Source organism: Mangifera indica, chromosome 7 (genome assembly GCF_011075055.1).
Source record: "Mangifera indica cultivar Alphonso chromosome 7, CATAS_Mindica_2.1, whole genome shotgun sequence".
Taxonomy (NCBI): domain Eukaryota; kingdom Viridiplantae; phylum Streptophyta; class Magnoliopsida; order Sapindales; family Anacardiaceae; genus Mangifera; species Mangifera indica.
The window spans coordinates 14,758,546-14,781,849 of record NC_058143.1 but is presented as its reverse complement, the minus strand read 5'-3'; the positions used below and the strand labels follow the sequence as shown (position 1 = coordinate 14,781,849).

The window sequence follows — 23,304 nt, the reverse complement described above, 5'->3', positions numbered from 1 at the left end:
ATATATGCATAAATAATAATATATTAATAAATAATTAAATATTTTTTAATTTTTAATTTTTAATTATATGATAATACATTATTATTATTATTACCTTATTATTATTATTTATGTATAAAATTATGTAAAAAAATTATACCCATAACATACTCTTTACATGAGATATCGAGAAAAGCATTTTACTTGCATTTTTTGAGAGTCAAATAAGAAAAAGAGGTTCAAATTAGTTGTATCCATATACAAATAAACAGTTACATTTGTTGAACTATTATCCATGGAGACACAAAACGTTTACAGCAAATCCATCTTCTAAATAGCTTTCAGTGCAAATTCAACCCCACAGGCCACAGTGAACATAAAATCGAAACCTCAGCCTTCATATGTTCTTAGCTAATATGAAGTAGTAATACCCAACTGTCAAAAACTCTGGATCGAATAATCTTGTGTCTAAATGAGAACATAACATAATAATTCTACAAGGTGTTCCAGTCAGATGCAGATTTCGCTCAGTATCCTGCTGTTTCATTTGTTCTTGCTCGTTTTACGTTAGTGTGACCAGTTTTGTCATCATCCAGGTCGAACAGTGTGGTATCAGGGAGCTTCTGCTTCCTGCTCGAACTCTTGGAACTTCCTTCCAATGTAGTGTTGGCATTACCTGTATTTGTTCCAGTTTTGGTCTGATCCAGCCCTGCGGCTTCTGGTTTTTCATTTTCAGGCGTTGACTTTGCCAATGGAGATGAAGGATCGCTGTGGTTGGATGAAGAAGAATTGGACTTATCATTCTCCATTTTTCTTTGTTGCTCAAGCATTTTTTGAAGATACCTCCCCTGTTCTTCAATTTGCAACTGCAAATTTCTCTGAATCTGTGGAAAATTATGACACCGCAAATATAAGAAGAAACTGTAGGCGTGACATTAACAGTATTTTCTAAGAAACAATTTTATTAGAGAGAGACAAAAAAAAAAGGTTCTCAAAAACTAAACCTCTTGAACTTCATACTAGAAATTTTCGCCCAGTCCTATCTCGCTTTTTACCTTCTTGCATAATTGACTCATTATTTTCAGAGACTATCACAGTGGACATTGGACAACCATGTTACAACTTTCTTCTCAACAATTCATTGTTTCCATCATCAACTATTTAATGCAACATGAAGGCTTTTCCAGGTTTAACTACAAGAAGCAACTTATTTTTATCTCTTCAACAGTTATTGTGTTTGATCTCCATAACTTGGACCATAAAATTTGTCCAAAATTTCAGCATATGAAAAACAACGCACATCACTGCATTATCTTGAGTGTTGTCCCTAATATTTTGCATTCATTTTTATGTCAAAAAAACTGAAGCTAGGGTAACTAATGGTGTGTACCTCAAGTTGTTCACGGAGCTGCTTCTGAACTTCCATCTGCAACCGCAATGCTTCGGTGATGCTCATTGCCCTGTTACCAGACCAACGTAGAAAGAATTTCAAAACAGAAATTACACTAACTGTTCACCATTGCATTGGGAGTAACATAAAAGTTTTAGAAGAGCTGCTATGGGTAATTTATAGCTGCAATCACCCAGAAGCAACAAGTGGAAAGGGTACCATTCTAGATAGAAGAAAAAAGGGCAACTTTTTTGTACTAAAAGTCAAATATTAATCTAACACTTTATCATAAGTATACGAACATGTTTGCAACACATAATTTCTTATGATCATAAAATTTTGGATGATGACTTCACACAAATAGTTTATCTAAAAAGCTTTCTTTTAGATTAACTAAATAAGTGTTTTTTTTTTAAACAATAACTGTTGGATTGTCATAACAACAACCACCAAGGTAACATTGAGGGAGCACGAAAAGATGACAAAAGAAGTCATCCTCATATAACAGTACCGTACACTCACCAGAACCAATATTTAAAGCTAAGAGTGATAAGTGAAAGCAAGACAGTCAAGAGAATGTTTGGATTGAATTTCTCAAACAGGGTCTTGCACCCCATGAAAACCATTGTATTAAGCTAAAGGATAATTCGTGAGCCAATCTTAACTATATAAAAGAGATTGATTGAACTTAGTTCATCAAGATAGTGAGGCAAATATAGTCGCAACTCACTATTCCCATTAACCAATGTCTTAATTCTGCTTTTTCCTTGAAGTTCATCTATACCGTGATAAGATATCTTTCAGAATCTAATCACAATCTGATCACATCATGAATGACTAATCTTGCCTGGTACACAGATTAACTGATATGATAACTAGAAGACCAAAAAAAAAAAAAAAGAAAAACTGATCTACATGACAAATGGCACAAGCACATACACATATACAAGAATTCTCAGTAGCACAAGTCTGCAATTCTTTAAATCCAGATCTCCATTATCAATAATAATAGACGTTAGAAGACAAGACTATACAGTTTTTTATGCAAAAAAACCATATCTGATATTTTTGGCTTTTAGTGAATAACCTATGTGTTGGCATCATTTAACTAGGCTTAAACAGTAAACAACACAACAAAAAAACAAACGAAGACGATTTTATCGATAAAAAAGAATTACAATAAGATAGACTAACAATTTGAGAAACCAGAACTTCTCAATTCTGACCATTCAAAGCATTAAAACCTCCCTAATCAGCTCTACGGCTGCCCACAAATACACTGCCCAAAATTCTTTTTTTTTTTTCCTTCTCATATCCTAATATCCTATCCTGATTCAAACTCTATTTGAAATCCTTAATTCCCTGTAATTAATTAATTCATTATCCTTATATTTCAAATATTAGCTAATTCCATTATTTCCATTATTCAAATATTATCCTAATAATTAATTTTCATTATTTCAATTACTATCATAATCCCACCCTCAAAATAATTTTCAACCACCACCTGTCCCAATTTTTTTCTTTCTTTTCTTTGCTCCTCCTTTTACTTTCTTCTAGCTTAGGACTCAATTTCCACCAAGCCCTAACTCACCATTTTCCGACCACTTCCTAACACTAGATCATCATCCCAATGACAATTCGCCTTCCTTGCCTCCCTCCTTTCTGATCCAACCCTCCTTTGCTTGATCCAAGCTTTGCCGTGACTTTTTATTTTTTGACAAGCTTTTTCAGTGATGGCTTGTCTTCCCAACACCATATCTCACTAATTTTCCTTCTCCCTTGCTAGAATCCACCACTCTAATACTATTTGATTAAAATCCCAACCAATTTCAACCAACAACAACGAATAACACAACAGAAATTAAAAAAAAAAGATGATTTTATTGATAAAAGGGGATTAAATAGGATAGACCGACAATTTGAGAAGCTAAGATCTCCCAATTTCATCATTCGAGGAGCCAAAACCTCCCTAATCAGTTGCCCAAAATTATAATTTCCCTCTTCTCACTACGCTTTTATTCTTCTCATGTCATAATATCCCATCCTAATTCAAACTCTATTAAAATCTTTAATTCCCTATAATTTATTCAATCATTATCCTAATATTTCATTATTCAAATATTATCCAATTCCATTATTTCCATTATTATCCTAATATATCCCAATCATAACAATATATATATATATGTGTGTGTGTAGAATTTTGCCTACCTTTTCAGGTCCATTGATTTCATCTCTTCAGCAGGGGTCAATTTCTTCTCTGATGTTTCTGCAAAGAGCAAAATACTTTTTAACCAATTGTATTCTACCAAAATTAATCATAACTTAAAGTATGGCAATGGGATGACTAAGGCACGGAAAAATAAGTGGAAGCAATGGCTCATACCTTCTGAAGACTCTGGTTTGTCCCTTGCTGTTCTATATTTCTGAAATTCAAAATTTTAAATTTTAGCTATATCAATAAACTGCTGAACAAGGTTGAGAGATAGATCTAAATAAAAGATGGGAGTATACACAGAACCTGCAGGTGGCTTTTAACTTGATAAATTGTTAGGCCTTCAACATTCATGACCTTTAAGATGCCCTTTGGAGTAGCTTCTGCAAAGTTAAGTTATTCGTGAAAATAAGAGAAAACAAATAATTTCCCAAGTCATATTAGAATCAAAAGGGGCAATTTACCAAATAGGTCACTCACGTTCACTACCACCCAGCTGTTTGACAGCCTTTACGAATGCCTCATGAAGTTCTGGAGTCCATTGCATTCTGGCTTTCGTTTGGGGCACTGTGGATAATGGGTTAGTAACAGCATGGAATTCTTCACTTTGCAGAGGCTGGTGCTGATGAATTTGGGATTTTTGCACCAAGATACTTGTAGATGTTTTCAGCACCTAGCACATGTCTAGAACTATTAAACGCAGAATGGAACCAGTGGATACAAATTGAAGCACATGAAGGAGACAAATTCTTCGTTGTTTGGGGAACAAAAGGTAATACCATACTGCTCTTCAAATTTAAGGGAAAAGGAAAATAAAAACGCACAGAAGAATTGAGGTTACTACATAACGCATAGTTATGGTAATCAAACATTTCCAAAGACATTATGAAAAATAAGCTCAGGCCACCTTCCACTAACCCTTTAGCATCTACTAGAAAAAAAAAAAGAACTGTGACATGTTGGTTAAGAATAGTCCTACACAATATTTAGATATTATTAGAGGCCCAACTGCATAAATGAAATTCTATATTTTCTTCATGTATGATGCACATTAAGCATTACAATCAAGAATTTAACTAAGAGCAAGAAGTGCACCAGGAGTTCCTTCTAAAGTCATTGCTCAAATGCCCTGCTCCAAGATTAAATTGAATTGAGGAACTAACCTTTGGTTTTGCATCTACAGCATTGACATTAGCAAGAATTTTGCTCCAATGTGGGTCTGGACCATCCTCAAGAGAGATCAATTGATCTGCCCACTCCTGCCACTTGGCACTAACCTCAGATCCCATATCACCAGTGTTGATTTCCACCACCCCAGTTCTTACAGGGACATTTTTGGGAAAATGAAGAAAATCCTGAAGTAGACCTCTACACCAGGACATTTCCTTATTCTCCCCGGGAAAATTAATTGATCCTGTAGATTGTTCTTCTGAAGAAGAAAAATGGGTTGGTGGCAATGTTGTTCGTCCTCTTGACAATTGAGAAATGAATGGAAAATTGTGGGAATTCCTTTCATCTGGTGAAACAGAAGAAACAAGCATATCATTGGGAAATCTGGAAGATGATGAAAATGAGTGCCCAGCAGTTGCACGGTTAAAAACTGAAGGAGATGACTGAGGGAAAATGGTATTAGTCATATGTTCTATTTCTGAGGAAAACTGACAAGAGTTGGGGCAATTTGGAATATCTCACTCCAGTAGGGGTAGGAAAAACAGGAAAAGATGAAGATATAGCCACAGAATCCTAAAATCACTCGGTTAATTTGCACCTTGTCCCTGATTAAACAAAACAGGGGTATGTTCATTACTGTCATAAATTGTATGTGTCAACCAATGTCACTGACTAAACCCTCACTAGAACTTCGCCGGAGGTTGTGAGCACAATCATCAAATACAGGTTCTAAAGCTCATTATCACTAATTCAGAAGGCCACTGTCACATTTAGCACAACTATGGCACCTGTGTGAAAAATAAACAATGAAGTATACCTTTACAAATGTGAAAAACCAGTAGGGAAAAGAACTCTATTCAAATATGAAATTACTCATACTAAATTCTCATCATCGATAGATAGAGGATGAAACTTATTCTCGGGGCTTTAACCTTTCAGAGATAAATTTACACAGACAATCAGGTGAACACAGTTACACAGGAAAAAAAAAAGTCTAACTCTTGATAATTTGAGATAACATTAAATATCATACAAAATACCTTGAGATGCAAAATGAGTCTGAATCACATCTTTAACTCGTATATGGTAAGAAAATACATATAAACTATTATAAAAGTTGATTCTTAGGCAGAAAATCAGCAATAGTATACTTTACACATGGCAGAATGATATTTACAGCAACTTACATTAAAAGCCATTTTAGATATATTCTTTATTCAAGACCATAGCTTTATTAGCCAAGTACCACAATCTCTTGAACTAGAACTGAAGTTCAGAAAAGAAAGCCGATTAAAATAAGCAAAAGGACCGATATTAAGCTGAGGCAAAATATTATTAAGTAATTATGCAACTTTAGACTGATGCAAAGTCGAAAAGAATTATTTGTCACCACTATCTATCGAATAAATCATAATGTGTCATCCAACTCAAATTGTATTGTTTATATGAAATCACACAAATACTTTTGCAGGCCAATCACAATATCAAGAGACAGTATAAAATAGCCAAATTCGAGGCTCAATTCTTCACATGAAACCTTCAAGCCCAGACACATACAGAACATGAACTTAAGATCATAATAAAGTCATTATTCACTGGATGACCATCAAGTTCCAGTAATGAAAAAAATCAAAACTTTAAAGATAGATATACATGTTTACCATCACAAAAACTCCAAGAAAATAGGCAAATGAATCCCACAATAATATAGCGCCAAACCTGCTGGTTCTTAATCAAAGTAAACACAACCCAGATTCATAATTATTGAAAGCAGGTAAAAAACATACTGAAATTCACAAGGGTACTGCAGATAATGAGCTTTTAAGCCCTGTCCAGACACAACATAACTCAAAAACTCCGAAAGGGTACCGATAAAACTTTCTTCAAACAACGTTAAAATCAATATTATAAACGTGGAGCAGCGAATGATTGGATAGAAACCCAATGTCAAAGAGGCTGACACGCGGGCAGACAAAAATATTCTTGATCGACAATCAATACGGCTTTTGTCTTCTTGATTTTAACCACCCTCTTTTGAAGAGGGGAACACGTATTTGGCTTCATTTGTCTCTCTAGTAATCATTATCAAACTGAACGTACATGTAATGTTTTCTGAGTTCATAATTCATAGCCGTTTGATCAGTAAAAAGTTCCTGTGATAGAGGTTTGATGATTTATATAAGGGTAATGATGTGGGGATTTATTTTATTGCGAGAGGAAAGAGATGTAGGCGATGAATACTGGCTGCTTTTGTAAGCAAGGAGATGGGGTCAAGGTAGATTGTTTGTTTCTTGTGGTACTTAATGTGGCTGGCTTCGTCAGTCCACTTGAGTCTTTCTTCGATTTGGTCGAAGGTTTATTACTTCTCTGCTTCGATAAGAAATTGAAAAAGAAAAACAGTGTAATTTCTCAAGTGTTTACACCTCAATTGAATTGCTTTGTCTTTTTTTATTCCAATTTATTCTCTTTCCCGCATCGAATGAGTTTCCAAGAAAAGCTAGCATACGATTGACCTACGAGTTCTTTGACCACAGATAAGTTTTGATTTTTCAATGTCTTTATTCAAAGTAATTTATATCTCCCACTTGAAATATAAGATAAGTTTGAAAAAGAAAATGGAAAATTTTCAGGTTTGTTGCAGCAAAATTGAGAACATGTTCAGCAAATTTGCTCATACCTTGTCTGATAAGCTTACGCTAAGGGAGCTTTGGCACATGACTGAGTCAGCAGCAATGCATTTGATTCTTGTGGCTGGTATCAGTCGTTCTCTTTCTCTTTGTCTCATCCATATATATGGCCTTACACATGCATACTTTGATTAAATAGTTCTAAATTTTCATAGGATTGCAAGAAAATTGTAGGATGCAGAAGGCTATACGACGTTGCTGTGATGGAAGCTATTCGAATGAGTTCATAGAGGTGCTGCTAGTAGATGAGATAAAAAATTATTGATGAACAATATTATCACTTCAATCTGTCGCTCTCTCTCTTGTGCATGAAGTATTTTAAGTCAGTAATATAAAGCTCGGGGCAGTTACAACCACCTAGATCGTACTCCCCAACTCCCGAAGGCATGATTTATCCATATCAGTTGTACATGAATGGTTATACATCGACCATGCACGTTTGTTCAAATATATGATTTTACTTTTTTCTTGATCATTCATGTTATATAAACGATTCCAAACATATGAACAGGTGTACAACCAACATGTATAACCATTCATCTTTACAAATTTTTAAAAATAAATAATCCAATAAATTAAATTATTAGAATACCCTAGAGTCGAATCTATAGGTATTATGTTTTCTCCTCCTTATATGACTTTCGTATTCAAAATTCACTCGAACAATAAATCTCTGTCTCATAACCATCAATTATAATACTGATTGCCCTCCTAAAAAGGCAACATGTGGCTAGTATATTAAATTAGGCGAATTGGTGTCTGTCACGTTCTGGTGACTCACAGATAAAAATGTCACTTGAATGTTTAAAGACAACTTTACATGAATTTATATGGTTGAGAAGATTCGCTCAAGAACACTAACTCCAACATCTCCTGCACTTCATCCACAGTTGTGTTATCCTTAACATTAATACAAATGTTACACTACTCTGTATTTGCTGTACATCTGCTTGAAATCTGCAGGTAATTGTCATCCAGAGATTAAACAAACATGATCTAAGTTAAGAGAACAAGATCTAGGCTAAATTTGTGTTCAAGGAGAAGTGTTCAAAAAATTTTGTTGACAATTTAAGAGAGTCATTTGATTCTAGCATTCCATAGTGGCTATCAATATAGTCTTATCTCATAAATTACTCATCCAACAAGAACAATTTATGCACCAACTACTCATGCCTACGTGAAAGGCTCAATTAATCGAATACAGTAGAAAATAAGGTTAGTAAGCTCTCTTCTGCAACACTTCCCATTTTTCCTATCTTAGTGAGATCACCTGTAGCATAACAAAATACATCAATCTATCAGGACAATTTGTGTTTCATTTATTTGTGCATATGCTTGTCCATGAATTCTACTTTTTTGGGTTATAAACTAGTGACAGCTCCCATAATTTTTTAAAAGAATATGTATTGAAGGTTGAGCAGGGAAAAAAAGTTCGAAAGCTTGATCCCAAGTTCTCATAAGGAAATCGCAAATAAATTTATCATTGTTCACTGACCTGGGTAGTACTAGTAACCTACCATGAAGTAATTTGACGTGTCATGAATCTTCTTCCCTGAATCAAGTAGGGTATTCAACTTGATATAACATCTTTTCTTGCGGCCCCAAATTCTGAAGCTAATGCCTTCGTCTTTATCAAAACATCTTCTGTTATTATTTTAAATTAGCAAGTAGCTCAAATTCGGCTAGGCTACAGTCTTTTGTATCACATTAAGCTACTCTTCTGCATCTGCCTCCTGCACTTCCTCACTCTTCTGTTTTATCAATCTTACCTTCAATCACCACAATCCTGTTTCCGTCTGTGTCATCAATATTCTTGTTTTCATCATTGCATTGCTCTGCTTTATCTTCGAACCCGCGATTTAAGGATGACAGTATCTCCAATGAAGTGTCATCAATACTTACAAAGTTCAGAGAAGGGTAAGCAATTATCCACATAATTTAGTCATCTATATTAATTCTTGGAATAATTCATCAGATTTTAATTCTCCGTATATTCTGTAATATCTGAACAATTATTTGCAGAATTTTGTCATCTTTAACAGAGATTATGTAAGACTTAATTGCTTAAGCACAAGAATACCTACTTCTTTATATATCTTAGGACATTTAAAAAAATGTAAATTGAATCAAGCAAGGCAGACCAATTCATAGGGTAAACTAATAAATTATCTATCATCAAAACCCAGTTTGGCAATTTATCAAACACTTTGCATTTCCGAATCAACTCAGTAGTTTAAAGCAAAGAGCAACCATCCACCACAGGCCAAGAGCACGATCAAATTATAGCATAAAGATGATCAACCACATACAAGCACATGAAAAGCATAATAATTTAAGCATTCATGTAAATTTGACAATGGAAGATCACGATTCTTCTAAATGGGTGGATTGTAAACTTACCTCTGAGACGATGCATTCAATATGAGCAACAAAGCCGCATTTCTTACATTTATAAAAAGAATTCTTGGCATCCCGTGGTGTCTCACAAACATCACAATTATTCACTCTTGAATAATCATCTTCTACTACTGAATCTACAAGTTCAAGAGGATGCAAGTGACATTTATGCTCCACAATCTTGGGTATAGGTACACACTGGAGGTGCAGTCTGATCCCACAAATCACACAGCCATAATAAGACCCAGATAAATAATGCTTACAACGGTCGCAAAGCCATGTTTCCGCATTCACATCCTTGAAATAAAACATGTTATGGCTGTGACAATTATGATTCAGTGGGCGTCCAATTGCCTTAACGCATGTAACATGAAAGAAACATTCGCAAGATCCACACATTAAGCTGAATCCATGAATTAAATAGCCACAAGCATCACAGGGTTTATACCTTTCTTTAAAATCCTCATTGACATCACAAAAGCGAAGTGGGTGTTCAGGATGAAGTGGATGTTGTTCGACACATTGAGGAATCTCCAAACAAGATTCATGAATCAAGAATTCGCAATCACGACAATAAGACGCCGAATCAGAAATGCAATACTCGCAACAATGCCAACTCAAACAGCGTCCTAATAAATTGCAAAGCTTTAGCTCATGCTTGTGGCAGAAATGTTTAAAGGTGGCTTTTATATCTCTTTCCAGGACTTCCTGTTGGGAAAGAGTGTCATTTTTTGACAAGGCGCATTTTAAGTCAAGATTGAAAGAGCAGGCGCTGCAACTGAAACCGAAGCTGCAGTACAAATCTCTGCATCGAACACAAACGAGAGGAGGATACGGGTGGGAAAGAAAGGTCAAAGGGTGTTGAGGGTGAAGAGGATGCGAAATTTCTGTGGGCAATTCTGAGCATGATTTGTGAAGACCAAACCTGCAAGTTTCACAAACGTAAGCTGGAGATCCGTCGGCGATGGTTTCAAAGCAACCGCTGCAGTAACCGTGGCAGTAGTGGTAAAAATTATCCTCCTGTAAGGTTAGCTCGTGATGGTGGTGAATGGTGGTGAATGGTCTCCATGGTCAAAGGTCAATGGACGAAGGCAGCGTATCTAGTTGAGAATGAAAAGGCTGAAACATCGAATTTCTGATTGCAATGAGAAATGTTTGGATTTTCTTCCTTTTCTTAATCAATGTATTCCCATTGACCAAGAAAAATCCAGCGAGGCACTGGGTGACTTCGATGTATGATTCACAACAACAAATGATTAAGAAATCATGGAAATTAATTTCAAGTAGTTTCCTCCCTCGTGTTCTGTGCTCAACAATTTCTGTGTTAGAAAAAGTACTCATGAGTATATCATATTTAACATACCATACTTCCTCTACTGAAGTTATGAGCGCGTATTCATTGGAACTCTTCGTTCGTTTGTAAAGATAAATTCTGGGCTTAAATTAAGGGACACACACTCGAAACTCTTACCATAAATTGTGGACATGAGGGAAATCAGATCTCCATTATGAATTAGAGCCCGAAAGAAGGAGACAAAGGCTGTTACATAACGTTTGTGTTACAAATAATATTCTTGTAGCTTAACTCTCTATGAATTGCCTAGCTCTTCATTTGGAATGAATCCATAGCGGAACCACCTGTACAAATGAATTTGGACGGAAATTCTGTTGCCACATTCTTGACGAGCAATCTGCACAGCATCCTCACACGTTCACCAGACTAACAATCTTCTTCGCATTGCGCCATTACAAGCACATGCTCATGGCTTCCTGAGTAAAACCCTTTACCATCCATTATAACATTCTCCAATTTCACAAAGGCCTTATCTTTCAAGTCTTCGAATCCGATATTTTCAGCCTTCTCGCCGCAAACCTTGTGAGGAACCTCGAATTTCGAAGTCTCATGAATGCTAAAGTATTCATCAGTCTGATAGCCGAAGTAGCACCCATGAAGTTGAATCCTCACCGCTACAGCTTTCTTTCTCAAGGTGTTTGATATTTTCGGGCTAGGTAGCACGGAAACGGAAACGTGGAAACGTGGAAACGGAAACGTGGAAACGTATTTTTTTTAAAAAGTAGGAAACGGAAACGTGGGGAAACGTGTAAATATAAAAAATATAGGGTTTTTTTATAAATACGAAATTTTTATAAAAAATAAAATAACCTATATTTTAATTAAAAAAATACAACAATTAATTTTTTCCAATCAATATAAAATAACATATAACAAAATAATTTTATATAAAAAATAAATTATAAATTCAAGTTCTTGAAACATGTATATATAAATAAAATCAATACTTATATATTCATCTTTTAGAATGGAAAATAAACATGTATATAAATCAATATATTTTATCAAAATATATGGAATGCTGTCCTATTTTCAAAGAGAATGAATGTTTCCAGCGATAATCTCGAGGACAAGCAGAAAGAAAATTCTGTTTCAAAGATGTTTTTTTATATTCTTTCATTTTTACCAATTCCTATAACATTCATTCTCTTTGAAAAACATACATTGTTCCATAATTAGCTTTTTTATGCTTTCTTGGTGAGTTTCTCTGCTAATATTCAGTATTATATATGCTGCCAGAATTTACATTTTTTTTGCTGGAACAAATTAATTTATTGAGACACCCAGCAGAAGAAGAAGACGCCCATCCCTTTTATCTAAAATTACCGAAACGGCCCGAAACGTTTCGTACCAGTTTCGGGCCGTTTCGGAAACCGAAACGTTTCGGGTTCGTGGAAACGCACACTGCTGTGCGTTTCCGTGCTTCTTAGTTTTCGGGAGGGAATTCTCACAGTTAAAGCAATCATGGTTGTTCAAATCCCTTCTGCACTCAAAGAGACCGGAGACGCCGGCGCCATTGTTATTATCTTCCGGGTCTTCACCTGCAGTGGCTCTGAAGTACTTGGACTGAGAAGAGCGAGGCACCAGTTGCTGAAAAACAGAAGAAAGTCTTTGTGAGTGACATTCATCATGAGTTGCGCGTGTAAACGTTTGGCTTGAGCAATTCTTGAAGAATAAAGTGTTGTAATCCGAACTGGTCTTGACAAATGGCAAAAGGAAGTTAAACAGAAGAAGAAGAGGGAATAGTTACAGGGTTGAATCCATTTTTGGAAAGTAAAGCTTGCTCAAATTAAGTTGATTCAGCTGAACTTATTCTGGCGGTTTCAGAGACACGTAGTTTCTTACCACAAAGTGCAAGAATGAAACAAAACCTTCTGGCAATAAATGACTTTGGCACGGGAAGTTGGCTTACTTGCGGTTTGTTTTCAAAGTTAGTTGATCCGTTCAAACATAAGATCGTTTACTATAGTTAACATTTCATTAACAAAATGCTGTCTTTGTGTATCAATTGTTCCTCACGGAAAATAATACACCTATAAATAAATTATATAAATTTATTTATTAATAACATTTGATTTAATGATTTTAAAGTGAAAAAAAAAAATTCATATCACTAAATCATAAATTACCACTTTAATTTATTACTATAAATGTGATTTATTTCTAAACTCTTAAAAAAAATCCCAAAAATGCAAAGGCTTGAATGACTATTTTTCATCTAAGGTTCGATGTAAACTCAATTTTTTGTTAACTATTAAAAATTTAAATATTCATCTGTCTATTAAACTTTATTATTATTATTAGGAATAAAATTGGATGGGAGAGAGTTTGTTAGATTTTTAAGTTTAGAGAAAAAATATGATAAATTTTTTATTTTTTAAATATTTTAATAAATAATAATTTTATTCTAATAATACTAATAAAATTTAACAAATAAATAAATATTTATATTTTTAATAATTAATTACATAAAATTTCAATTTATACCAGATTTCAGGTAAATAAATATTTAGATTTTTGATGTAATTATCTAGTAGAAATGTTAGTTTACACCAAACTTGGTGTGGGAAATGGTTATTTGGCAAAATGCAAATACATTTCAACGTAACATTTCTAGGTCCAATAATACTCTTTCTCATATAACCGGTCCACCTTGTTTTTCGCCAACCATATCCCATCAAATTCATCTAAAATGTTCTATTTTCTTCACACCACAATTTGCTCTGATCAACTCATATGAAATCTTAGCCTCCTCCACGATGAGCACCAGGCCCTGAGTAGGAACCGTCGCACAAACAGTTCCAACTCCGCCGGCGCCATCACCAATACAACCGCTGCGGTCATCTAATTTATTTAAAATGGTTGTTCCTAGCCGCGTTCTTGAGATCAATGTAACTTCCGCCCATGACTTGGCCCTCGTTTCTAAAAACATGAAAACTTATGTGACTGCATGGGTTGATAGCGATCGAAAACTCACCACACGGATCGATCAAACGGGCCTTAACAACCCCTTTTGGGACGAGAAATTTATGTTTCGTGTCGATGACACGTTCCTCACAGATGAAAATTCTGCCATTATGATCGAAATTTACGCCGTGGCGTGGTTGAAAGACGTCGTCGTCGGCTCCGTTCGTGTTCTCATCAGCCACCTCTTCGGTTCCCTCTCCAACAACTCTTCCGCCTTTGTGGCGTTGCAGGTTCGCCGCCCCTCCGGTCGCCCCCAAGGGATCCTCAACATGGGCATCACCCTCTTGGATAACACAAGGCGGAGCCTGCCGCTGTCGGCCGAAATGTGCAGCGATATTTCATCGATGAGAGATCCGAATGACGAGAGAACGAATCTCATCATCAAAGCCACCAAGAACGGTAACGGGAAACTACACCGTTCAATGAGCGACAGGACGGATTTGACCAGCGAGGATTGGGCGAAAAATCGTGGCGCTAACGTTGGCTCAATGTGCAATGGTTCGATGGTAAATGGAAATAATAATTATAATTATGGCAGCATTGTAAACGGGTCGTTGGTTTCCACGGACGTGGGGCCTTCAGCGTCCGTGGTGGCGGCGGCGATAGCGAAGGGGTTGTACAAGACACCGACGCCGGCGAAGAATAAAGCGGGAGAGGTTGTATTGCTGACTGATGATTTGACGAGGGAGGAGGACCATAAAGAAAACCTGAAAATGACGGTTGCTAGATGGCGGCATGAACTTCCACCAATATATGATAATTCAAAGTTGAGGGCTAATAGTAAGCGCGGTGGCCGTGCAAGTCGGAGGACGGACGGAGGAGGGTTGTTTTCGTGTTTTGGTAATGCATTTGGGTGTGAGGTGTCGATTTCTTGTGGTGGCGGAGGGGCACATTGGTAAGATGTGTCACCTTAGCACGGTTGATGATAGTGCTACTTTTCGTCGGTGAAGGCATTGATGGAATTAATATAAATTTTTTATTTTTTCATACAACATGATGGAATTTAATTTTTATATTATTTCATCATATTTGTGCAATTTCTGCTCCGCAATATGCACCTTAAAAAAAAGGTTCTGTTTTTATCTAATAATCGATGCCCCATGGAAGGCCAAGTATTAAAACATTCCCCTTATTAGATCTAAGACAATTTCTTCCCCCACGTATCATTTTCATGGTAGTAACAAAAGCTTTCTAGCCATCCAAACAAGATGATGGGTACTTGAAAAATAAAAATATTTGTGCATTTTTTTAAAAGTCCAATGAGACAACTCTAGGATTTTGTTATATTAAACAAGACAGAAATGATGTATTGTAATCCTTTACTTGCAAAATAACTTCTCGAAAAGCTACCAATAAATAGAAGTGATGACCCGTGCTTTGATTTACAGACATATATCTCTTGATTAGAGAATATGTGCATGATGAAAAAGAATATTTTTCCTACCTAATTAGTCTCATAAATATGAATGATCATTAACGGAAAAAAGGGGAAACCATGTATAACATACATAGATAAACACATAACATTACATGTTTGGAAGTTGCAAATACAAATAGACAAATAAGTTAGAACTTCTTCTAAAATCAAATATGTAATTATAGAGTACAATCCTTTAGCTCTACATCACGATAATTAAGGATGTCATGCTCTATTATTATGCTAGGGCCACTGAAATCTCTTCCAAATGGTTCAACGTACCTTGTTTAAGTTACCTTTATGGTAAGGACCAAGATCAGCCCTCACCCATGGTTCTTCAATATGGACCCAAGTGGGGGAAGAGGGAGAACATGCGTACACTTCTCACAATGAAGTAAGCCCACTTGAGGCAGTCTTTTGCATCCTTGTTAAGAAAGTCATTATGGAAAAAAATGCCTCTATATAACCTAAGAGTGCATAATCATATTTGTTACAACAAAACGAGACTTGTGTTTATTGACTCAATGAGTCATTAAACTCTTCTTTTGATGATAATAAACTAATATATCTTTAAGTTTATTAACTAATGACTTTACTTAAATATAAGTTTAAATATCTAATACATTTGAAGAAATATCAAAATGAAGATTAAAAATAATTAAACTCAAATAAAGAATTCTTGAAGATTTGAAGAAAAACTAAAGTTTAGGTAAATATTTTTGTAATCTTAAAACATTAATCTTGATTAAAATATTTTTTTGTATGTGAAAGTTCTTTCTAAAATTTATTTTCAAATCTTTCAAATTTTTAGGTTAAAGTGTCATTTTTCAAACCTAATGAGTTAAACCAATTTTTTGGTCAAATTCCAATGAACTATTTGAAATAATGAATTTTTATGAACTAAAATATCATAACTCAAATTTGGATTTGAATAAGTTTTTCAAAAATATATTAAATTGTCATTTTTATATCTTTCAAAATTTTGGGTTAAAATATAATTTTTCAAACTTAATGAGTTAAGTCAATTTTTATCAAAATAAAGCTTATAAAAATTTTTTTATAATTTTTTACAACACAATTGATATTGATACTCCTCTGATGTAACTATTTAAAAAGTTAATATCTTAAAATTAAATTTATAATTTGTAATTGATAACATTGTAACTTTTTCCCAAGATTTTATAAATATGAATGATCACCAAGGAAAAATGAGGAAACACATACCAAATTTTTTTTTTCTGTACTTAAGATCAACCTTAGTTCATCCTAAGTTTCACAATCTGTACCCTCAAACCCAACAACCTTCTTGAATGTATTTCTCTACCTTTTAATACCCTTTAGAACATTTTCATGTAATCTTTATGTTAACTTCATCAAAGTATTCTCTCAAAATTATAAATATTATAACCGTATTTAAGTGATACGTTGAACTACATTAAAAAATCACTATACGTCTTAATCTCTTTTTATACTTAAATTTTATCATCATAATAGGTATCAAGATATCTTTTTGAATCATCAGCGCTGTATTGGTATTATACCCTCACTAACAGAACTTTAAATTACATACATTACTTGATAAGCAAAATCTCATCAACACAAATAAACTCTCAAAATAGTTTATATTAACATCTTATTTTACTTATTTTTTGTGAATCATCCTTGAGGGACCACATATGATGAGCCCATCTATCTCACTCTCACAATTGATTTATATGTTTATCTTAAAAAGGAAAAAAAAAAAACTGATGATAAATTTATATGGGATTGTAGGGGAAAAGTCAGCTTAATTTTGATTGTAATTTAGGGTTAGAAACAGACACAACGGATATAATATTTATAATTTTAATTTATTAGGTTGTTCACAGTATTTGGATAAAACTTGTAGGGATGCGCCGTGTTAGGCTTATTTACTTACATCGTTGACTATCCAATAATTAACTCATAATAATTATTATTCTACTTCTAATTATCAATATAAATGACTTCACGTTCTTGTCCACTAACTTTTTTTTATTTATAAAAAGGCCATAAGACTATTTTCCACTTAAGTTATAATATCAAAACGAATACATATTTTTAAGGTTTGAAAAATTCAAAATCCTACCCATAAACTATCTTATGTTAAAATTTTATGTTAGAAATAAGGGTAAAATCATTATTTTATTAGTAATATTAAAAAAAATATAAATTTCGTTAAGTTTTTCCCTCAAGGTTTGAAAAACTAACGACTTCACATCTACGTAAAGTTTTTTCACTTTAAAAAGTAACATTTACCCCCTTCAAAACCAAAGGTTTATTTCTTACTCTTTCTGGCCATTGGCAACGTTGCTTTTGCCTGAGAACACACTGACGACCACCTCTCACCTTCTTCGACGTATGATGGAGATGTGTCTTCGTTGATTTCAGAGGAATCGACGAAGAAGCATCATTTGGATGAATCAACAAAGCCTCAGACACTCTTCCTCACATCGGGGAGATCGTGCTCAGTGTGTAGGTTTAAACATTGTTGCTGATGGTCAGAGAAGACAAGAAAATAAACCCTAAGTTTTTTTTGGGGGAGGAAGGAGAATGTTACTTTTCAAAGTTAGAAAACTTTAGACAAAATAAAGTTGTTAATTTTTAAAACATAGGGGCAAAACTTAATGGAATTCATTTTTTTAATATTATTGGTAAAATAATGATTTTACCCTTGTCTTTAACAAAAAATTTTAATAGAAATTAGTTTATAAGTAGACCTTTAAGTTTTTCAAATCTCAAGGGTATGTATTTGTATTGACATTGAAACTTGGGTAGGAAATAGTCCTTTCGCCTTATAAAAATATATTACACTGTTTATTAGGATTCTTTGAAAATTATATATATAAACAATAAAACTATATGCATAACTTTATACATAAATAATAATATGTCACTATGTAATTGAATATTGTTTTATATTTAATTTTTAATTATCCAGTCATATAAAAATATGTTATTATTTATGCATAAAATTATATGCAAAAGTTATGCACATAACATTTTTCATATATAAAACTTTTCAATAATTGTTGAAAATGTTTGTTAGAATTGGTATTTGCAATGAGCACAACATCGAACACCAACCTCCATTCTAGGATGCACAATCCATCGCACCTAAGGACTATATCGGACTTAGGCTTGTCAATTAATGAGTCTAGTAAATCAAGTTGATCCATTAAAATTGAAAGGTGTACAATACGGTTCAAGACCTCTTGGATTGTATTTTTGCAAGCTTTTGGCGAAATGGCTAGCATATTTTTGCATGCCAACCGGCCAAATTATATATTTTAAATAATATTTAATTAATCTTTACTTATTTTTAATGAGTGATACCGGCCTTATCCACGGGTCTTGTATAAAAATTTGATAAGTTGAAAAGAATTTATATATATTGAATGTCAATTTTGCCCAAAATAATCTATTTGACAATGAAAAGAAAGAAAAGAAAATGACACGCACCGTTTCGATGAGTACTAATATTGGATATTCGTTTTGCTGCTCCTTGTAATTCTAGCGACCCGTTTCTAATAGTCAAATCCTTTCTAATTTTTATATATTGATAAATAAAAATCATAATAAACCCAACATCTCTAATAACAACAATAATAATATATTATTAAATTTATTAATTTTTAAAATTAAAAATATATAATAACTTATTTATGTTTTTAAAAATATAATTAAAATAATAATTTTATCTTTTAATTTTAATTTAAATTTTTAACAAAATTATATTTGGATTTAAAAAAGTTGGACACCTAAAACTTTGGAATTACATGGAGCAAGTCTTTTGGCCTTATTATTTTGCATTCAGTGGTAATAATAGGAGAACTTGGAAGAGAGGATGTGATGGATGTGATACCAGAAAATTAGTTGCAGAAGCTCTTCGTCTTCTTCCCCACTTTTCCCCTCTTCTTACTCAACAGTGGCCCTCATCTTTCTTTTTCTCCTTAAGACAAGTAAACCATCCATCTCTTTCTTCATTATTCATTTTAAAGCCCCCCACCCCAGTCTCACCCTCCACCAAAATAATAATAATAATGATAATGATAATGATTATGATAATAATCTCTTTCAACTAGCTATTTCTTGCTTGCCTTGCCTCTCTTTCTTTATGTTGATTAATTGAGAGCTCTGAAGGTAGAGAGGGAGACCTTCTACTACCTCTAACTCTCTCTTATTCTTCCTCTTCAGGGGTGTATGTGCATATGAACTAGGGAGACTTGGCTAAGGTCATATTCTTGATAAGTCATATCTGTGTTTTGTTGGGTCGAGAAGGTTTGGTGATAAAAAGTTCAAAATGTTTAATTGTGAGTGCTTCTACTGGAACCGACCCATTGGGTTTGATTACAGCTCGCCCGAGCCACAACCTTTCTCTTTCCCTTCTCCACTTCCAAAGTGGCCACAAGGTTTGCACATGCACCCCTCTATGTAAAAGTATAGATTTTAGTTTATTATTTACCCCCCATTTTATCTAAAAAGAAACAATTTTTGGGGAGTTTAAATTGTGAATTTTACTTTGTTACTTTCTAAATGAAGATCTTTGTTTGAAAGTAGCTCATATAGAGATTAATTTCTGGGTAGTGTTTCTTTCATCTCCACATTCTTCTAATTCTCATTATCTTTTATTCCTTTTTTTTTTTTTTAGTTTTTACATTTTCGAGATGTTATGATCATCATGAAGATGATGATGAGTGTGTACTTCATTGAATACTTACCAGAATATGCGATGGATATCCATGTTCTCTCATATATATAATTTTTATTGGTGGTGATCCGGTCCCTCCTGACCTGTCTAACTTTGTGCCCTTTTTTTTTTTTTTTTTGTAAATCAATGGATCTGCTGAATTTTTCTTAAAGTGGAACAGTTCTTATTAATTTTGGATTCTGCTGAGGCTCTGGTTCATAAATTTGCTTCTCTGTTCTGCTGGATTTTATACTTTTGGAAATATTATTAGAAAGCATAAAATTAATAATTTAGGGGTACTTTACTTAGAACATAACATTGTGTGGTTTGCTCGTTATGGATTTATCTTTAAATTGCTTACAGAATCCAGGAATTTATTCCCCTACTGATTTCTTAACTAGTTTAGCTCTTCATCCAGTAGCGTAGTTCTTTAAATATCATGACTCTATTCTAACTTGGGAAATGATGATTTATAATCTGTACAGGCCAAGGTTTTGCTACCGGAAGAATACACTTAGGAGAGTTGGAAGTTTTCCAAGTCACTGAGTGTGAGAGCGTTTGGAGCTGCATGCCATTGCATGAAAAAGCAAAAGGTGTCACATTTTATAAGCCTGTAGGAATCCCAGATGGCTTTTACTGTCTTGGTCACTATTGCCAGCCCAATGATAAGCCTCTGAGAGGGTTTCTTCTTGTGGCTCGTGAAGCTGCTGCCTCTAAGACAGAAGCTGGTTGTTTGGATAATTCACTGATAGATCTTCCAGCTCTAAGAAAGCCTGTTGACTACTCATTAATTTGGAGTACAGATTCACAATATGGTTGTTGTGGTTACTTTTGGCTACCAAATCCCCCAGTGGGTTATAAGGCTATGGGCATGGTGGTTACCAGCACCCCAGAGGAGCCTGAACCTGAGGAAGTTAGATGTGTCAGGAAGGATCTTACGGCGTGTTGTGAAACTTATGAAGTGATACTTAGCATTGATTCAACTTATTCCAAGTTCCCATTTCAGGTCTGGAGCCATAGACCCTGCATAAGAGGAATGTTTGCTAGAGGCGTTTCTGTTGGGACATTTTATTGTGGTACCTACTTAAGTTCTGAAGAAAAGCTAGATATTGCTTGTTTGAAGAATCTTGACCCTACACTGCCTGCAATGCCCAATTTGATCCAGATTCATGCGCTTATCAAGCACTATGGACCAACTGTGTTCTTTCATCCTGATGAGGAGTATATGCCCTCATCAGTGCCATGGTATTTCAAAAATGGAGCACTTTTATACAAAGAGGGGAAGAAGAAAGGTGTGCCAATTGATTGTAGAGGCTCAAACTTGCCTTGTGGTGGGGAAAATGATGGTGCCTTTTGGATGGATTTACCATTTGAGGATGAAGCTAAAAATTATCTCAAGAAGGGGAACTTTGAAAGCGCAGAAGTTTATGTTCATGTCAAACCCATGTTAGGAGGAACATTTACAGATATAGCAATGTGGGTCTTTTGCCCCTTCAATGGACCAGCCACCCTGAAAATCGGGTTAGTGACTATGGAAATGACCAAGATAGGGGAACATGTGGGTGACTGGGAACACTTCACCCTTCGTGTGAACAATTTCTCTGGAGAACTTTGGCAAGTGTATTTTTCACAACACTGGGGTGGTGAATGGGTGGATGCTTTTAACTTAGAGTTTATTGAAGGGAATAAGCCAGTTGTGTATTCATCTAAACATGGGCATGCTAGTTATCCGCATGCTGGAACATACCTTCGAGGGCCATTAAAGCTAGGGATAGGAGTAATGGATAAGTGTGCTCAAAGTAAATTTATAGTTGATTCAAGCACCAAGTATCAGATGATTGCAGCCGAGTATCTTGGAGATGGAGCTATCATCGAACCATTTTGGTTACAGTATATGAGAGAGTGGGGTCCAACCATTGTGTACAGTGCACGAATTGAGGCGGATAAGATCATCAATCTTCTTCCATTTCTTGTTCGATTTTCAGTGGAAAACCTCTTTGACTTGTTTCCTACAGAGCTTTATGGTGAGGAAGGACCAACAGGACCAAAAGAGAAGGATAATTGGTTTGGTGATGAAAGATGGTAGGTTCATTGTGCATACAATTACTGCTCTCATGTTTAATTTGAGGCCTTTCCTTAATTTCTGTATATTGTAATTTTGTACAAGTAATAGGTCTAGCTATATGTTTAGTTTCAATCTGGGTTGTCATTTAAAACACTGGTTTTTTTCATTCTGGGTTGGTATCTACAAGATTGCACCAGGGCTGCTTTTAGTTACAGTGGAGAAAGAAGATTTATACTATATTCTTCTGGGTGGCAAGGCAAGTGATTCCCATGAAGCCAAGTTCCCTGAAGAATTGCACAGATCAGGCATTTACTCTTTTCAGGTGAAGAAGATTGATAATTGGAGACTTGAACAAACTTACACCTGCAATGCCAAGCTTCTTAAATATGATTGGCTTTTCAAGCTGCAGCTAAGATGTCAATTGGAAGAATTAACAATGGCAGGGGTCAGTGTAGTGTTGGTGTAATGTTTACAGGTGAATTGGGGACATTCAATAGTGTATTATCAAATAAATTTATGCTCTCTCTCCTGCAATTAGTCAAATGCAGTTTGTACAATATATCATTGTACAAGATTTGTTTGGTCTGCTGTATATATATTTTTTTCAAGTAATTAATTACTGGTTTTACAAGCATAATAGAGGTTCAAACTCAGGTTTTTTTTCTCAAAATTCTAATATTTCATCAATTTTTTTAACCCCTTGTCAAGTAAAATACAGTAATGAATGGGTACAGGTTTCCTCAAAGATCTTCAAAACTATTGTCTTTTGGCATGGACATAAATGAAAGAGATGCATAACCATCAAACCTAATCATATAACAACAAACAAAAGTGTGTTTTCCCTGTTTACTTCATTAGAATGGTTCAAATTTACACCAACATAATTCCTACTGGTTAAAAATCTCTTGTATCTTTACAATAGAACATAAAATATTTTGATAAAAGTAATTTA

General features: G+C 34.5%; 4 protein-coding genes and 1 long non-coding RNA gene across 9 annotated transcripts; 3 read left to right on the top strand and 2 right to left on the bottom strand.

Moving 5' to 3' along the window:
* Nucleotides 1-204: 204 nt before the first annotated feature.
* LOC123221183 (myb family transcription factor PHL13-like) lies at nucleotides 205-6,731 on the bottom strand. 4 transcript variants are annotated; one of them, XM_044643934.1, is made up of 9 exons: nucleotides 6,545-6,731; nucleotides 5,945-6,023; nucleotides 4,751-5,545; nucleotides 4,068-4,260; nucleotides 3,894-3,970; nucleotides 3,759-3,798; nucleotides 3,584-3,641; nucleotides 1,370-1,439; nucleotides 205-863 (listed from the first exon to the last, which is right to left on the bottom strand). In XM_044643934.1, exons 3-9 carry the CDS (start codon nucleotides 5,222-5,224, stop codon nucleotides 507-509), a joined length of 1,269 nt encoding a protein of 422 aa, XP_044499869.1. In that variant the 5' UTR covers nucleotides 5,225-5,545; nucleotides 5,945-6,023; nucleotides 6,545-6,731; the 3' UTR covers nucleotides 205-506. The 4 variants fall into 4 exon arrangements, with proteins under 4 accessions (XP_044499869.1, XP_044499867.1, XP_044499865.1 ...); XM_044643932.1 differs by having other exon boundaries at nucleotides 6,419-6,728; XM_044643930.1 differs by lacking the exon at nucleotides 5,945-6,023 and having other exon boundaries at nucleotides 6,419-6,728.
* Nucleotides 6,732-7,238: 507 nt separating this feature from the next.
* LOC123221184 lies at nucleotides 7,239-7,946 on the top strand. Its single transcript, XR_006503228.1, has 2 exons — nucleotides 7,239-7,511; nucleotides 7,600-7,946. It is a non-coding gene; the product is annotated as an uncharacterized LOC123221184 (long non-coding RNA).
* A 104-nt stretch (nucleotides 7,947-8,050) lies between these two features.
* Nucleotides 8,051-14,015, bottom strand: LOC123221515. The gene is made up of 6 exons (XM_044644350.1): nucleotides 13,989-14,015; nucleotides 12,522-12,785; nucleotides 11,592-11,768; nucleotides 11,480-11,532; nucleotides 9,845-10,904; nucleotides 8,051-9,337 (listed from the first exon to the last, which is right to left on the bottom strand). Exons 1-6 carry the CDS (start codon nucleotides 14,013-14,015, stop codon nucleotides 9,188-9,190), a joined length of 1,731 nt encoding a protein of 576 aa, XP_044500285.1. The 3' UTR covers nucleotides 8,051-9,187.
* LOC123221819 lies at nucleotides 13,864-15,285 on the top strand. The gene has a single exon (XM_044644739.1). The coding sequence runs from the start codon at nucleotides 14,054-14,056 to the stop codon at nucleotides 15,059-15,061; it is 1,008 nt and encodes a 335-aa protein (XP_044500674.1). The 5' UTR covers nucleotides 13,864-14,053; the 3' UTR covers nucleotides 15,062-15,285.
* Nucleotides 15,286-19,421: 4,136 nt separating this feature from the next.
* On the top strand, nucleotides 19,422-22,989 carry LOC123221267. 2 transcript variants are annotated; one of them, XM_044644062.1, is made up of 3 exons: nucleotides 19,422-20,009; nucleotides 20,773-22,369; nucleotides 22,540-22,989. In XM_044644062.1, coding segments are annotated over exons 1-3 (1,707 nt in total). In that variant the 5' UTR covers nucleotides 19,422-19,900; the 3' UTR covers nucleotides 22,541-22,989. The 2 variants fall into 2 exon arrangements, with proteins under 2 accessions (XP_044499997.1, XP_044499996.1); XM_044644061.1 differs by having other exon boundaries at nucleotides 19,425-19,559; nucleotides 19,795-20,009; nucleotides 20,773-22,989.
* The last annotated feature ends 315 nt before the right edge of the window (nucleotides 22,990-23,304 follow it).

Bases quoted from the DNA above. Each gene is read 5' to 3' on its own strand.
- LOC123221819 (XM_044644739.1), top strand. From the start codon at position 14,054: ATGGTTGTTCCTAGCCGCGTTCTTGAGATCAATGTAACTTCCGCCCAT.
- LOC123221183 (XM_044643934.1), bottom strand. From the start codon at position 5,224: ATGACTAATACCATTTTCCCTCAGTCATCTCCTTCAGTTTTTAACCGT. The intron at 3,971-4,067 runs GTGAGTGACCTA...TTAACTTTGCAG, and splicing joins ACAGCTGGGTGGTAGTGAAC to AAGCTACTCCAAAGGGCATC. The intron at 3,642-3,758 runs GTATGAGCCATT...TGCTCTTTGCAG, and splicing joins CAAACCAGAGTCTTCAGAAG to AAACATCAGAGAAGAAATTG.
- LOC123221267 (XM_044644061.1), top strand. From the start codon at position 19,901: ATGTTTAATTGTGAGTGCTTCTACTGGAACCGACCCATTGGGTTTGAT. The intron at 20,010-20,772 runs GTTTGCACATGC...TAATCTGTACAG, and splicing joins ACTTCCAAAGTGGCCACAAG to GCCAAGGTTTTGCTACCGGA.
- LOC123221515 (XM_044644350.1), bottom strand. From the start codon at position 14,015: ATGGCGCCGGCGGAGTTGGAACTGTTT. The intron at 11,769-12,521 runs GTAATTTTAGAT...TTCGGCTATCAG, and splicing joins AAACGTTTCGGGCCGTTTCG to ACTGATGAATACTTTAGCAT. The intron at 10,905-11,479 runs GTGGTTCCGCTA...TTGACCATGGAG, and splicing joins GTCCAAATTCATTTGTACAG to ACCATTCACCACCATTCACC.